We start from the raw sequence: 15,955 nt of genomic DNA, 5'->3' as shown, positions 1-15,955 counted from the left end.
ATCGGATTCTATAATAAATTCTATATATTTTTGTGTATCTGTGTGAATGTATTGCTTTCTTTTCAGAAACACTGCACGCAAAGACAAGTGCTGCAAAACATGCATGCTTCAAGTGTTTTAGATACATTCCACTACAGGTGAATATTTGATTTTTATACTTCGATTAATGTTTAAAGAAATGTTCTATTCCCGAGGGGGTTTTGTATGAAGTGTTAAAATCTCATTTTCAGGCAAGTTAGGATCACGCCAGAGTGTGACTCATCCGCTGTGCCACATCCAGGAAGTACTTTCCTCCTGGACTCCTTAAATATAGTTGATCCAAATAAATCTGTGCAAAAAGGATTTTGCAAAGAGCACTTATCAAACAAACCCAAAACGAACACTACAAAGGCAACTCGGGTTCTGCAGACTGTGAGTCATTGCCAAAAGTTTCCACAAGATGACACTCTTTCACCGAAATTAGACTCACTATCTTGTGCAGAGCTTTTGAAGAAAAATGTACCTACATCCAAAGCCTTACGCAGTCTACGAATGGAGATCCAGCAGAAACCGAGGAGAGAAAGTCGAACTCCAGAACCTAAAGAGAAAGATCGACAGCACCTTAGCAGAAAAGTTTGCAGGGTGGCAAACAAAGGTCTGCATTGTCACTGCACTTTATGACACATGCAATTACAAAAGCATGGACTTGTGTTTAAAAAGATACAGAGGTAACAGATATGGGTTAGATGATGTGACGGTCTGTGTTGAATTAAGTTTTTTGATGTAATCTCTTCTGCTAGAAGGTGCAGTTAAGTTGGCTGTAAGAAAAAACACTGTAAGCTGTTTTTCACCCATCGCCGGCTACCAAAGATCTGATCTCCGAGGTGAGACCCGTGAGGAAACTATTTAATATATTGCTTCCTGACCCAGAATGTAAAATAAAAATATCTCGGAGCTTTCAAGGCACCTTGGCCTACTAAACGGCTTGCGTAAGAGAATAGAAAAAAAATCAATTAAGCATTAAAACTACACTCTCAGGGAAATGGTTTTTTTTATAAACGTCACCTTTTTGCGAAACAATAGCTTGTCACTCGGGCAGTACTTTTATACTTTTAAGAAGTGTATTTAATTTGAAAGAAATATATTTAAAGAATATGAATGACCTAAATGCTAACTGAATTTAATGGCTCAGATGCAATTATTTACATTTACAATTAAATAAAAATACATTATATACTCATTATATGCACAAGTACAAGTGCACATTCAATACAATAAAGCGTACTTCTTTTTTTCACAAGGGAAGACACTAATATGTATCCTAATATGTGTGTAGATACTGTAAATTGCAAAGTTGGCCCTTTAACTACAGAAATAGTTCACCCAAAAATGAAAATTTGTCGAAAATGTTCTTACTGTAAGGCCATCCAAGAGCACATCCTGATTTTGCTGAGTTCTGCGTGTTCCTAGGTCAACATATTTTGTTGACCCTGAAACAACATTTTAATCCTAAAATTTAGCCTTGAACATATCTATACACCTAAACCTCACCTTACCTATGAGTAAAGCCTAAAGTCATATTTAATTATAGATGAATGATACTGATCTAAAAACACCAAACACGGATTGTAAGCCTAAACTTCACAAAAATTATAAACTGGTTCTTCAAATCTGATCAGTTGCGAACACGTCGAACTCAGCAAAATCAGGACATGCTCTCGAATGGCCCTTCTAAGATCTTTAAAGAGTCTTTGTGAGAAACAAGTCCACCGTTGCATCATGTTAACTTTAAATTGTCACACGGTTCTCGCTTCACAAGAAGTTTACTGATTGACTGGAGTCTTGTGGATTAGTTTGATGTTTTTATCAGATTCACTGGTGATCAAGTCATTGCTTAATTGCTTAAAAGCACAATCTACAAACTGGATGGCCTGTGACTGAGAAAATGTCAAGCAAAAATTCATTTTGGGTGAACTATTCATTTAAATCTACCAGCTGTGTCAGGAATAAGCTACTGTACCACGAGAAAAGGTACAATCTTTGCATTTCTTTTCCTTTCTAACCACGCAGCAGAGCATTCTACGTACATATCCGCCTGGAGGAAAGCCCAAGGGCTTGTGAAACTAATTTTGAACTCACCTTGCAGTGCTGTTTCAGAGGCTGAAAGAGTCAGCATTAAGGGTAGGCCGTAATTCAGTTGCATTTAGTGGGCACACAGAATCAGACTCAGCATCTAATGCATGCTTATATCATATTTAGCACCTTTGCGTTTTCCTTCTTTTATTTTAAATTTGCACACTTCTCACGGATGCATTTTCTTTACAGATCAGAAAGACCGGTCAAACACGAAGGCTTCTGAACAATTGGCTGTTTTGAACGCTCAGACAATCGGAAACCTTAGTTCAAACCAAATGAAAAAGCACGAGAATTCATTTAAGAAGCATCCCAGCCCCTTGAGATGTCAGGCTCGAGTGTTGTATTCTCCAGCATCTGGAAAGGCATTCAAAAGCCGTGCAGGTTCTTCATGCCCCGTCAGAGCAGTTCCAATGGCACACAGAAATCATTACTCGCACAATTCCACCTCAGAAGTATTTGCTAAAAACGACAACTTTACAAAAACGACAAAACCACTAGTTGCAGGTAAAGAAAACGAAGGCCAAATGAAATCAAACAGGCAACCTAGACATAATATCCAAGGGCTGCAGGAATATATGCATCACCAGGCCGCTGAGAGAAGGAGAAAGGTGCTGCAAATGAGGGAAGAAGCACAGCGAGAGGACGAGAGGAAGCAAAGGAATATGCATGAAGTAATTAAGAAACAAAGGCAAGTGCTCCACAGGGCCAAGAGAGAACAGCAACAGGAGTACAAGGTATGTAAATGAATGTTGTCTGGAAAGAGCAAAAAAGCAAATCTTCTTACCTAGACATCTTAAGGATTACCACCTTCATGCTCTTGCAACAATGAAATGTAAATGTGCACTTACACAGAACAGAGGCAGTCCCGAGGAGAAGGAGAGATGTGCTCATGTAGCTGACACAACTGAAGAACAATTGTCTGTCTTTCCTAGACAGAACCAAAGTGTGACAGTGTGAGTCCACTGCAGAGCCCACTCTACCTTCCCTCAAGCTCAAGAGGGCAGTATTGAGCTAAAGCGTTTCAATCACAGAAATGGATACTACGTGGCCAAATGTACAGTATGTGGGCGTGAAACACCACGCAGTGCTTCTTGAGCAATTCAGTTATAAAACTACGGTATTGTTAGTGAATTAAACTGAGACGAAGTATGGGAAACAGTATGTAGAATCGCAATAAATAAACCCTTTAGAAATCATTCTAGTATGCTTTGTTGATGTTCAAGGAACATCACTTGGTATTCTGATTGGTAAATTAATGTTTTTTTTTGTGGCTACTGTGACACTAGATATTCAATAACATTTACAATTTAATTAAGCACTACTTTTCTTTCAACAACAAGACATCTATAAAGGTTTCATTTAATTAAAATGAAAGCAATAACAGCTTTTAAGCTTTGCCATCTCTGAAATCAATCAAATGATATACGTGCACGTACACATATATGCAGTAGTCAACGTTTAAAGTAGTCAAAGTGGATCGACCTTTCATCAAAGTTAAAAACTAAAACCAATACCAAAATATGTGGTGTGTTAATTGACGTTTTTGATCCACTCCAAATGTTGATATATATTTATTTCACTGTATTGTTTTTAAAATAAATGCTGCCTCTACATGTTTTTTTTAAAAAAACTTAATTCAAAACATTCAATAACCTAGATTACTTTGATAGTGTATCTAGAAAAATATGTTTTTCATGTAATTTTATTTTAGTTTATTTGCATTTTAGAACAATAACAACACATTTTTATGCATGATAGTGTCACTCATTCTCAGTCCGATAGTACTTGAGTTCCTAACACATCTGCCATCTTTGAACCAGCAGAGCCGAGCGGGTGGATCTGGGTGAAGCTGGCAGTCCTGTGAGTGCAGCTGAGGAAGAGTGGGCTCAACACGCTCTGGCAACTCACAGACACAGAGAGGAGGCTCTCAGGAAGACCATCAGTGCTCTAGATACAAACATGGACGATGAAGAAGCCTGGCTGCGAATCACAGACCACAAAGGGTCTCTGAGACAGTCACAACCTGCTGGACAGGGCATCTGTGGAGCCAAAAGGGAAACTTTGTCTGAACGTGCGGCTCCGAATACAGACATAGAGACAAACCACAGACATGAAAGAGTGTCGATTAAAAAAAAGATTAAAGATGAAAAAGATGGAGTGGGTATGTATGCGCTCCAGAGTTTATTGCTCTCAAAGAATATACTTCTTATTTTAATATATGTATATATGTATCATTTTAAATATCTATCATTATATATCATTTTGTTGCAGATTGCAGAGCACAGATTGACCAGACAGAAAAAGGACAGGAAGAGCAAAGTGAGAGCAGTGACTCCACAAGCAAGGTGATCAATAAAATTGCATTAAATTAAGAATGTGTGTGTGTGTGTGTGTGTGTGAGTGAGCGCACCTGGTATTTATCACATTATAGGAATACCAGTAAATTTTGACCTTGTGGGGACATTTTTTAGGTCTCCACGAGGAAACAAGCTTATAAAACATACATGATTAGATTTTTTGAAAATCTAAAAATGCCAGTAGTTTCCTGTAAAGGGTAGGTTTAGGTGTTGGTGTAGGACAATAAAAAATGTCTTCTTTTGTGTGTAAAGATTTGTGTAATTTTTGTCTTAGAAACATTCAATTCATTGCATTTAAATTCATAGTCTTGTCTTTATGGGATATTTTAAATTCAACATGGACAATTAAATAAATATTTATATGCCTGTATATATGAATATGCAAAAATATAATTTTACAAAATGTTCAAAACACAACAGCTGGTTTTATTAATAACACTGATGAGTTATCATCCCTCTAGATATGTAACAATTTAAAGGTAAATTCACATTTTAAGGGGACCTTCTTTTTTCCTCTTTTTTGTTTATTATTATTACTATTTTTTTTTGTTAACACGCATCATGATAGTATCATGGTTTCCTTCAAAATACATAGTAACACTATGCAAAATGAATGTGGTATAATCATTTAGTCAATACAATTTTTAAATACACTGTCAGTGTATACCATTGACTGTCTTTAGCTCAGTTACAAATTGCAAATGTGCACTAAAGGCCATGCAAGGCAAGTTTCTGTCAAAGTATTGAACGCGCATTTATGTCTGGCTCCTCTATTAATGCGATTTGTAGCGGAGTGAGCTGAGCGAGTTGTACAGCCACCTCTCCCTGGCCCAGAGCCGGCGGGTCCTGAGGGAAGACGAGCTGAGGGCACGGCAGTACAGCGCACTCTTCAGGCTCAGGGAGAAAGCGCTCCGGGAGAAGACCCAAGCTGAGCTCGACTGGTTGGAGCACTGCAGAAAGTGAGCAACAGAAGACTTGTAGTGATGTTACGTGATCACAATACAAAAAACGATTCTGTTAAAGTTACATTATGAAAGGATGTAATCAGATTACTGATGCACTTAGTGAAAAAATGAGAGTTATTAGCAGGATGTAAGGAAAGGATAAATATACTCAGAGTGTATAAGAAAAGAAACATTGTGTTAGCAATGGCAGAACCTTATTATCACATCAGGCTGCTGATTATCACATGCGCAAATGGCACCTTTCACAACACCATCTCGAGTTCAGCATGTTCAGCCTTTGATTCAGTAGTACAGTCGTTGTGTATTTTAGCTTTTTCTTTATTTTATCTGCATATGCAGCCTTGAGGTATGGTGTTAACTTGAAATGATTACATTTTGCTAAATATTTAGTAAGTATTTTTAGGCGACCCACCCAGCACTGGAAGTGCAATGTGCATTTTATTCTGTATCATAATGATCATATATGTTATTCCTCATAATTTCAAGACAGATCATTTTTTTGTTAACACTTATTCACGTGGGCAAATTTGTAAGGTTGGAAAACTGCTGTTATTGTTGCAGTCGCTTTGTGCATATTGCTATATAACACATCTTTCATCAGTCGCGGAACTGCACAAGATGATATGCTTGCTTTCACGGAGCTCAAGCAGAAGCAGGAGGAAGTAATTCACAGATTCCAACGAGAGCAGGTGACTTTTTAAGATTGGGGTCAATACATTGTAAAACATTAACACTTTTAAAATGCATTAAATTGATACATTTTGGCAGTGCATTTTAAATCATCATTTCTAAATCAATAAAATAAATATTTTTTAAGTAAGCAGTAAGCAGAAGACGTTTTGTTTTATTTTATTATAAAAAAAAAAAAAAAAAAAAAAAAATATATATATATATATATATATATATATATATATATATATATATATATATATATATATATATATATATATATATATATATATATATTGTGGTGTGGTTTGTAAAAAAAAAAAAAGACTCTTGAAAAATTCAGCTTTGCAATCACATAATTATGACATAAAAAAACGAAACATATTTTAAGCTGTAATGATATTTCACAATATTACTGTTTTTACTGTATTTTTGGTCCGATAAATGTAACCTTAGCATAAGACATAACAGATTGTATAGATAGTACTCTATTTATGCAGATTTTTTTTATGCTAGGCAGAGATCCATTCCTGGCGAAACACGTACAGATCAGGCCAGCAGCAGAGACGGTTGCTTCTCCATCATCAGAGAGACATTCTTCATATCAAACAGTCAGCTGTTGGCTTAAGACAAGCTCTGCTAATACAGACTCTGCCAAAGAAAAATGGAATCACCAAGAAGGACAACACTTCCAGTTATTTGGTAGTGTCTCAGAATGGCCTTAAAGTAAATCAAGGCTTTTTTGGACCAGAAGAATTTAATTTTCCTCATTTTATTTTTTTTCTTGTAAATATCAAAATAATTGTGGATTGAATGTATGAACTATGCATGTACTCTATATGATAAGTTGAAAAAGGGATTGGTGAAATCAAACAATTTTTTGTTTGTTTGTTTGTTTTTTGAGAAATAGAGCAATTGCATTTTGATTAGAAGGACAACTTTATTAAATCTTACATATCTGATGCAACATTTGATACAAAATCAAACATCTAGGAAAATGAATCTTGTTTTCATTTAGAAGTTTGTTGATTTTCTTAACAGACACATAAAAATATAAACTGGCTCAATTATGATGCATTTATCAGAAAACAGGACTTAATATTTTAGGTAATTGTGCTTCTAAAGCTGATATATTTATACAGAGTTTTTATTAATATTTTGAATTAATATTCATTGTTCTGTTTTCATTTAATTTGATTGTGTTCTTTACATTTTAATGACTTTTTGTTATTTTGTGTTTTTTAATATATCTCAGAAGATTCAAGTCAAACAAAAGCCAGATCATAATAAAGAAAAGTTCTATATTATTATAGAATTTTATCCCAGCTGGCGTTAAATTCGCAATTTGATTCCACGTTGACTTAAACAAAGTCCAAAATGCAACAGTGTTGTTGCTGCGATAATATGATGAACTGAGCAGGAGTGCAAAAATCATGTGATAATTTCCCATAATGCTTGGATGCTACATTTATAGCAGAACTGATCTTTATGCTGATGTTTTGCAGGAAGAAGAGGGTGTTATGCAGCCTGGGATTAAGCCAGATGCTAGGAGCACAGATAAAGCACCAAGAGAAGAAGGGAGGCAAGTCTGATCACTATTATTCCATCATTTATTTTCATACACTTACACAGAGGAGTAGTGGGATGCTTGTTTCCCATATACAGTAAGCAGAGACAGTGCCAACACATTTATGTAGAGTAACACCTCAAGAGGAAATACTGCAGTGCACCACTTACTGTCTGGCAAATCCTGCATGACACACAGCAGAGGAGGAGACATGGCAGAAGTGTGTGTCTATCATGAGCTTGTTATCTACAGCATTTACTGTCTGTCTTGGATGCACCACTCAGAGTAATTACCCTTAGAGAGAGAGAGAGAGCGAGAGAGAGAGAGAAAAGGAAGGAAATCGGTGAGATAGAGTGGAGATAGATAAAGTGAGAGAGAGAGAGAGAGAGAGGAGGGGAGGCTGGATGGGAGGAGAGACTTACTCGATGAAAGAGAGAGAGTAAAGCAAGCAGGAGGAAGTTAAAGAGAATAAAAGAGGGCATAGCTGTAGAGAGAGATGCAGGATGACTGCTCTCTCAGCCACCGGCTCGACTGCAACTGCGAGTTGACACGATATTTGGGGAGTGGCAGCAGCGTCTCACAGGGGACCTGAAGGAGGACAGTCTACTGTTCCTCTGGCTGCTTGCTCATGACTCAGCCCCTTTGTGATGGCAGTATGCCAGTCATGAACAGGTCAGGGTAGGTGGACGGCATTTCTCTCTCTGATTCTCGCTCTTTCACTCTCTCTCCATTTGCATGAGTAGGCATTAGTTCTGTGTCAGTTATATAATTTAATACAGAGAATCAAAGCAGTAGTTAACTTAAAAATGAACATCCTAAATATTTAAGTATATTGTTTACTTTTTCCAAGTAATGAATGAATGGAGACTGAGGAGTCTGTTTGAGACCGAAAGCCTCAGTCCTCACTTAATGTAATTGCACAAAATTGCTAATAATTTCTAAGCGTCTATTAGATCTTATATTTCAGAAAATGGCTTTTCTTTCATTTGGGATAAAGATTAACTGATGTTGTAATTATGAGGGTAAGACTTCAATTTGTTAACATTAGTTTATTAGGTATCATGAATTAACCCATTAACAATACTCTTACAGCATTTATTAATTTACATACAGAAAAATAAAGATTATTTTTATCATTGGTTTGTGAAGACTATTTAAGATTATGGAACTTTCCACTTCACAGAAGTGCACTGGGGAAAAGCTGGTTTAGGATTTGGTCTGAAATCTGAGATTTCAATCAAATATTGTTAGTACATTAACAAACGGCAATTAACTAAATAATGAATATTTTTTGAAGTAGATTAAAATAGCATTTGCTTATGTGCTTATAACCTTATAATCAAATGAATGAATTAATTACAGCTTTGAATAAACAAGAGACAATGTTGAATAAACAACAAAAATGTTCTTCAGATTACAAAAAAAATCTTCACACTCTTCGCACACTAAGCCCAAAATTCTCAACCCCAAAAATAAATACAACCTCATTATATTTATATACACTGCCTCCAAAACTTTTGTCCATTATAGAAAAGTTGGACCGGTTCGATTTTCATAGCAAGCATTTTGATAGGAAAGGATGACGAATATTAAAAAAACACAAAAAAGCATCTCAGACTCTTCTCGAATGTTCATTTGAAAGGTCCTTTCAAAGATTATATTCTATCACTACAAAAACTCTTTTAGAACCTATTTTTTATCAAGTATATTCAAGTTTTACAAATAAATATTAGTGATTATTACACCCCTGTAAACGATTTGACATGAACCTATAACCTAATAATATGTATTGTTGATTGTTTTGCTTCAGCTTGTTGGGCAAGGTAGGTTTGAGGAGGCTGTTGTCATCAGATGAAGTGTGGACTTTGGGAAGGAAGAGGAACCAAGTGGAATTTGTCCCAGCAGAGCAGGATATTCTGCAAGTCGCAGAATCAAATAATCCTCCAGCCAGTCCTCTCACAGATACAGCCGACAGAACCAGGCTTCTCTTCACCTTATCAGTCCAGAAGGAATCAGCAAGTCTGAAGGTGGAAGCACTTCATGTCAGCATGACCCTGTGAAGGCTTTGATATCAGGATCTGAAGTTAATGGTGGGTAGAGGGTTCTGCGTTTTCAAGCTTTCCATGAAGACAGTGTATCTGTTATTAAAACACTTAGTTATCAGGCTTCATCTTCATTTCAGACAGTAAAGGAAAGCAGGAAGAGAGCATACAGTCTGACTTTACTTTTTCAGTTTTCTCTTTGATATATGTCTTTCTGTTGTTATTAAGCGTACTGCAATTTATTGTGACTGCTGATTTACAGTATGTCTAGTTCTGCTGACTCATGCTGTGAGCAGAATGACTCAATGCTCATACAGATTTACTGTGGCATTTATAGCATCTGACTGGACATAAACAATGCAAAACAGCTACAATGTCAAAGAAAGTAAAAGAAAAAAATGGAATCAGAACCAGTCCTAATGGAATCAAAAATATTTTAGCTTTGTTAATCAATCATTAGAATGAATTAAGATCACAATATCAATTACAGTTTTGAAGACAGGATCTGAATAAGGACTGCAATTATTGTTATTATTAGTTAGGATTGGTTACAAATTAGGGTATCCATTAATATTGTTTTTTTGACAGTATAGAATATTTGATCACATTTTCAGAACAAGATCCTCAGAAGAAGGCACAACCGCTTTATGAGGACACCAGCAAACTCCAGAGAGAAAGACCACAACATCCAGTTGAAGTGCCAATGAAGCCGGTGTTAAATATCCAGCATTTCACACTCAAATGTGAACCTCATTCAGATTCACTCAGAGCCCCAATAGTGTCCAGTTTGTCATCTGAAAAAAAGGATGATCTCGGACTGGACTCTAAGAAGAGCCATCTTAAACCCAAGGAGCAAGAAGACATAAAGACAAAAAACGTGGTCCATGGCAGCACAACACCAGATACCACAGCTCTAAATGTACAGAACAATCAGAGACTGACGCTGAACAACAACCACAATATCTGTGACCAATATGCCGGGGTGCAATGGAAGTCATCTCTTTCATACCCCAAAACTGATAAAACCAATGAGTTTCCTGAACAAAAATCTCAGGCGTGTACAAATGAGACCATCACAGACAATCCACTTATTGAAAACTTAATTCTGGAAGCAGTAAGTGTGGAAATCAGAAAGGCTGAGGATAGTGCATCTTGTGATGTCAGTCTGTCTGAGATAGATGAGAAGTCAGAAGCAATTTCATTTCATAGTGAAGCACTCGCTTGGTCTGAAGAAGATGAGGAGAAGATTGAAGCACCTCAAGCAAGTAGCTGCTCTTTAGCTTTTTGCAGAAAAGTACACCGTGGTACCAGATGATTTGGACAATAAACAGGAAGGACACTGTATACCGCCGTGTTACGAAAGACAAGCGACCGTAGAGTCTACCCTGTCAGAAATTCTCTCTCCTGTAGATGAGGTTTTATCTTACGGAAGTGCAGAACTCCCTCCATCTGTTAAAGGTGGAGTGGCATCAGGTCTTGACAGCTATGGTTGTCCTACTCCTCCTCCTGCCTTTGAGATTATTACATGGACCAGTGAGGAGGAACTTCCAGCTCCACCTGATTCTGTAGAAGATTTCTCAATTAACAGCGAGAACTTCCCTCCTCTCCCTGTGGACTTCTCTCTGAAAAGAACAGAGTCTCAGAGTCTAGACTCTAACAGTCTGAGGGAAAAAGATGTAAACGATGATACTAATGGAGCTCTGTGTGAGGATGCAGAGGAAAACGACTGTTCGGAGTACACTAGCTCACTTCCTGAAGATGCAAGAAATGAAATCTCGGATCCATTGTCCTCCTTTCAAATTGGAGACAGAGTTCTTGTGTGTAACTCCAGACCGGGTGTGCTGAAATATAAAGGGCTCACAGCGTTTGCGAATGGGTTTTGGGCTGGTGTTGCTTTAGACGCCCCTAATGGAAACCACAATGGAACTTTTAGAGGTGTGAAGTATTTCAGCTGTGACAAAAGCCACTGTGTCCTGGTGAGAGCCGAGGACATTGCTCCCATACACAGAGAACATAGTAGTGATGTAGAGACTGGAGTGGATGAAGATCCTTTTTCAGATGAGGAGCAGCCTAGGGCAAAGAGAGATAAACAACAGAAGGATGGATTGTCGACAGATGGACAAAGACATAAACTTAGTCATTGTCCTCCAAGAGATTTGACCATAACTACAATCACCACATGCACACGGCAAAAGGAACCTCAGGAAGACATGTCAGATGGAGCAAGAAAACTTTCACATGCTTTTAAAATGCCTTTACCAAGAGTAAGTAAACACCAAACACTTAAAGGAATAGTTCACTTAAAAATGTCATTCCAAACCGGTTTGACCTTCTTTCTCCTGTGGAATGCAAAATGAGATGATAAGACATATGTAGCTTTCTTGCATATAGTGAAAGTACATACACTTATATTCAAAACTTTTAGATTAGTGTTTTATTTGACAGTAAAACATTCGTAAAATATATATTATTTAAAAATCCGCTTATTAGCATGCATATTACTAGAATATTTACTCACCCTTGAAGCACCCTTGAAGGTTTATGTGACCTTCTTCTTTGAGATGAATCAAATCAAATCCAAGCCTTACAATAGGGGGTGAGCGAGTGTTTGTTGTCAACAGTTCAGAAGACATGAAATAAAGTGCACATATCTGTAATAAAACATGTCTGGGGGTGAATAAAGGCTTCCTGTAGCAAAAGAAAATCCATATTTCATACGTAATATGTTTCTCATTTCTGCTATGGTATGCAGAAAATGTTGCAGAAATATGTTATAGGATGTCTGTTATCAAAACATTAACTATGGCTATTCCCTCAATAAACTACTAATTTGCTGTTTATTACTAGTTAGTAAGGTAATTGTTATGTTTAGGCATTGGTTAGGATTAGCTTATGGCCTTACAGAATTTCTGCTTTATAAGTACTAATGAACAGCCAGTATGTTATTAATAGGCATGCTAATAAGAAAAAAAGTTAACAGTGATAATCGTTTCTCTATTAGTGCTATCAAACTATTAATAGTGATTCATTTTAGTTTTTTGTTTAAATAATATATATTTATATTATATATTTAAATACACATACAGTATGTATTTGGAAAATATTTACAAGTACATATTTATACTCATTTAATTTATATAATATATAATTACATTTGATATATAAACATAACATATTTTTGTCTATTTTTGACAGCACTAGTCGCTATACTAAAGTGTTACCCAGGGCCATCCTTTGGGTGGAGCAAATGGTGTGGTCACCAGGGGCCCTGCGCTTTGAGGGGGCCCTGCAGCTAATTGACTGAGGGGCCCCTCACAGCCCTGGGGCTACCAATGCATTAAACTTGGTTTAATTTGTAATAATATTTCCCAATATCACTGTTGACTGTTGATAAAATAAATGCAGACTTCAAAGAACCTTGACCCCAAGCTTCTGAACAGTATAATTTATAATGCCCAGAGGCTGTTAAGCCTCAAAAAAACAACATTTAGTACCACAAAAACTAACAAATCATGATACAGTCGGTTACAAGACACATAATCCTTGTGCAGTGCTTTACTGCTGTATATAACATAGCTTTACCCCTGACCTACTATTGGGCTTATTGTCATTTTTAAGTGTATTACAGTCTACAGTCATTTTTATTTTTCTGTTCTATTATTCCATTCTATTACAGTGTACTATGTATTGGTAAGCTAAAATATAAACTAAAAATATATCTGTTCCTCACACAAACCTATGTACAACTCAACAGAAAGCTTCAGAAACTTAGAATATAGTGTAATGTTTTTGAAGCTCATTTATTAAATGCTGAGTAAACTACAAATACATTTACACATGTATAATCTTAATAAAAAATATCCTGGAATTGTACTTTTAGTATAATGAACTGAAAAACCTAAAGTCTGCTAAATTTGAACAACTCATTTTGCATTGCACTTTAATTGTGTCTAATTAATTAAGTCCAATAAAAGATACACTTATTTGATTGTGCAAAAAAGTGTACTTAAATATCTCGCATTTAAAGACTATGACTATTCAAAGATATTATCATCATCGATAGTGATGTTAAAGAACACATTTTATGCTTAATATTAAGAATTGTGCATAAGTAGTACTCTAAATAAACTTTAATTATAATGTGTAATCTCAAGCGATATGTCCGCATAATTGAGCTGAATATGCTTATGAAATAAATATATCTCTTTATTCTAGGGCAGGTATTAAAATACAAGAATGATGACAGAATTTTTTTGGCTAACTATTGTTTTCACAAATTTTACCATAGCATATGGCATCTACAGCATATCACTAAGCACCTGTATTTTACAGACAGACTTTGAGCTCCATCATAATGAGCTCCTTCAAAACAGACATCATGAGGATGCTAAGCTGACAGAAGAGCTGGATAAAGATGGAGTTCACTGTGCTCAGGATAATAGAAAGAGACAAAGGATTAAAGCATTGCATGACAATCACTCTACGGATACTGTAAGTTGTCAAAACAACTGTAGAATTAGCGTTAGTGAGGAATAAAATACCTCTGTAAAATTATATCTGTGCATGAAATTTGAGTCGCTGAAATATGTCATTTTTGTTGCACATTTCTCTTTGATATTTAGGAGGTCAGAAAGGGTGAGGATGGCCATTTTATGCCATGTGTCTTGGATCAGTGGCATCAGGCCCAACCCGACACGCCACCAAAGATAAAAGTGCCGCCCCATGAAGACGGCATTGTGTACAGATTAGTGGACACAGCGGTGGAGATTCTGTGTGGTCAAGCAAATGAAGACACTCTCGACCTTTATGAAACACCAAGCTATTTATTTGACGATGATAGTCGCAAGCGTTATCGGCAGGTTAGTCTATATGATTGTGTGCGTAACAAATGAGCTCGATGAGAGAAACAAAACTCTGGTCTAAACCTTATTCATTTTACACTGCAGGTGATCTTTCAGTTAACATCCGATGTACTTCATGAGATCTTGGGCGATCTGCTAAGGACAAAACAGTCCGCCCAGAAGACAGATGATCGATCTGTGATCTCAGCTCTGCAATGCAGTCAAATTTCCATCACATTTTTAAAGGTAGAGCAATTTGCAAAAATAATATTGATGCAAAATTGTCTCTTTTTTTTCTCTTGAAATACCATTTTGATGAAAGTACTTAAAAAACACTTACAGTAATCTAATGGTATTTGCAGGCTGCCGTGAGAAAAGAGATACAGAAAATTCTGAATTTAGAGCGAGGCGAGCAACGGATGACAGAGATGCTCCAAAAACTGTGCAAATACTGGTACGCCAAGAGAGACAGAGTGGACTTTATACTGGTGTGTGTAAAGGCACTCCTATAATAATATACTTACTTGTTACAATTTCTTGGTGTAACTAAGATTGCAGTAAATGTTAAAACTGAAAGCGCCTAATTGTATCTTTTTATCTATTTCTAGATTCAGGAACTTCATAACGAGGAGAGAAGTTGGCTAGACTACAGTGCTGACCAGTACACTGTGAAAATGCATCTGACTGAGGAGATTTTCAGTTTTCTTTTGGATGACACAATATTAGCCCTAAATCATATGCACATTTCAACCTAAAAGTCAAGTTTCCTTTTTGGGTGAATCTTGGGACAGATCCTGTCATGAGTATGTCAGAGTCACATTTCACTAATTATATTTTGCTTGAAGAACATAAACCCATAAAACCCATTTTTGGACCATTTAGTGCAGTTTTCTTGCATTATGAAATGTTCATAGCAACTAAACACATTTCCAATCTTTACCACTTTTGCAATTACAGTAATGAAAAAAAAATTCATTATGGAAATTCTCAACATTTTAGATATTGTTTACATTTTTGAGTATTTATATGTCATAATATTGTTTGTATTTTAATATCTGCTCACTTTAAATAGTGCATCACACTCATTTGTTTACTGTAATGGATTTAAAGTAACACTTTATTAAAGTAATAAGAATATGATGGAGAACAATGGGAACTGCAAAAAAAATTATGGATATATTACATAAATGAGAATTTCAGGGCAAAATGTGCTTAATGGTTGTTAACAAACATCAAAATACCAAAAACTAAATAAATTCATTATCTGTATGCAATATATTTCTTTCTGGCTGATGATTCTGAGATGACATTATATAAATGGTGAAGCTGTTTTGTGAGATTGAATTTATCCTTTCTTTAATTTAGACTTGTCTTTAATTCATCGTAAAAAAAAAAATTA

General features: G+C 36.1%; 1 protein-coding gene across 1 annotated transcript; it reads left to right on the top strand.

Moving 5' to 3' along the window:
• The first annotated feature begins 538 nt into the window (after window positions 1-538).
• On the top strand, window positions 539-15,790 carry LOC122344783. The gene is made up of 19 exons (XM_043238352.1): window positions 539-634; window positions 780-863; window positions 2,050-2,160; window positions 2,305-2,849; window positions 2,968-3,068; window positions 3,939-4,276; window positions 4,387-4,460; window positions 5,262-5,431; window positions 6,039-6,126; window positions 6,623-6,808; window positions 7,612-7,688; window positions 9,484-9,692; window positions 10,330-10,878; window positions 11,006-11,979; window positions 14,048-14,206; window positions 14,338-14,574; window positions 14,662-14,802; window positions 14,919-15,044; window positions 15,165-15,790. Exons 4-19 carry the CDS (start codon window positions 2,391-2,393, stop codon window positions 15,309-15,311), a joined length of 4,035 nt encoding a protein of 1,344 aa, XP_043094287.1. The 5' UTR covers window positions 539-634; window positions 780-863; window positions 2,050-2,160; window positions 2,305-2,390; the 3' UTR covers window positions 15,312-15,790.
• The last annotated feature ends 165 nt before the right edge of the window (window positions 15,791-15,955 follow it).

The sequence above is a fragment of the Puntigrus tetrazona genome, chromosome 5 (genome assembly GCF_018831695.1).
Source record: "Puntigrus tetrazona isolate hp1 chromosome 5, ASM1883169v1, whole genome shotgun sequence".
Classification (NCBI taxonomy): domain Eukaryota; kingdom Metazoa; phylum Chordata; class Actinopteri; order Cypriniformes; family Cyprinidae; genus Puntigrus; species Puntigrus tetrazona.
The sequence above is the reverse complement of the archived record's forward strand: the minus strand, read 5'-3'. Positions and strand labels throughout refer to the sequence as shown.

Bases quoted from the DNA above. Each gene is read 5' to 3' on its own strand.
- LOC122344783 (XM_043238352.1), top strand. From the start codon at position 2,391: ATGAAAAAGCACGAGAATTCATTTAAGAAGCATCCCAGCCCCTTGAGA. The intron at 3,069-3,938 runs GTGAGTCCACTG...TTGAACCAGCAG, and splicing joins CAGAACCAAAGTGTGACAGT to AGCCGAGCGGGTGGATCTGG. The intron at 14,575-14,661 runs GTTAGTCTATAT...TTTACACTGCAG, and splicing joins GTCGCAAGCGTTATCGGCAG to GTGATCTTTCAGTTAACATC.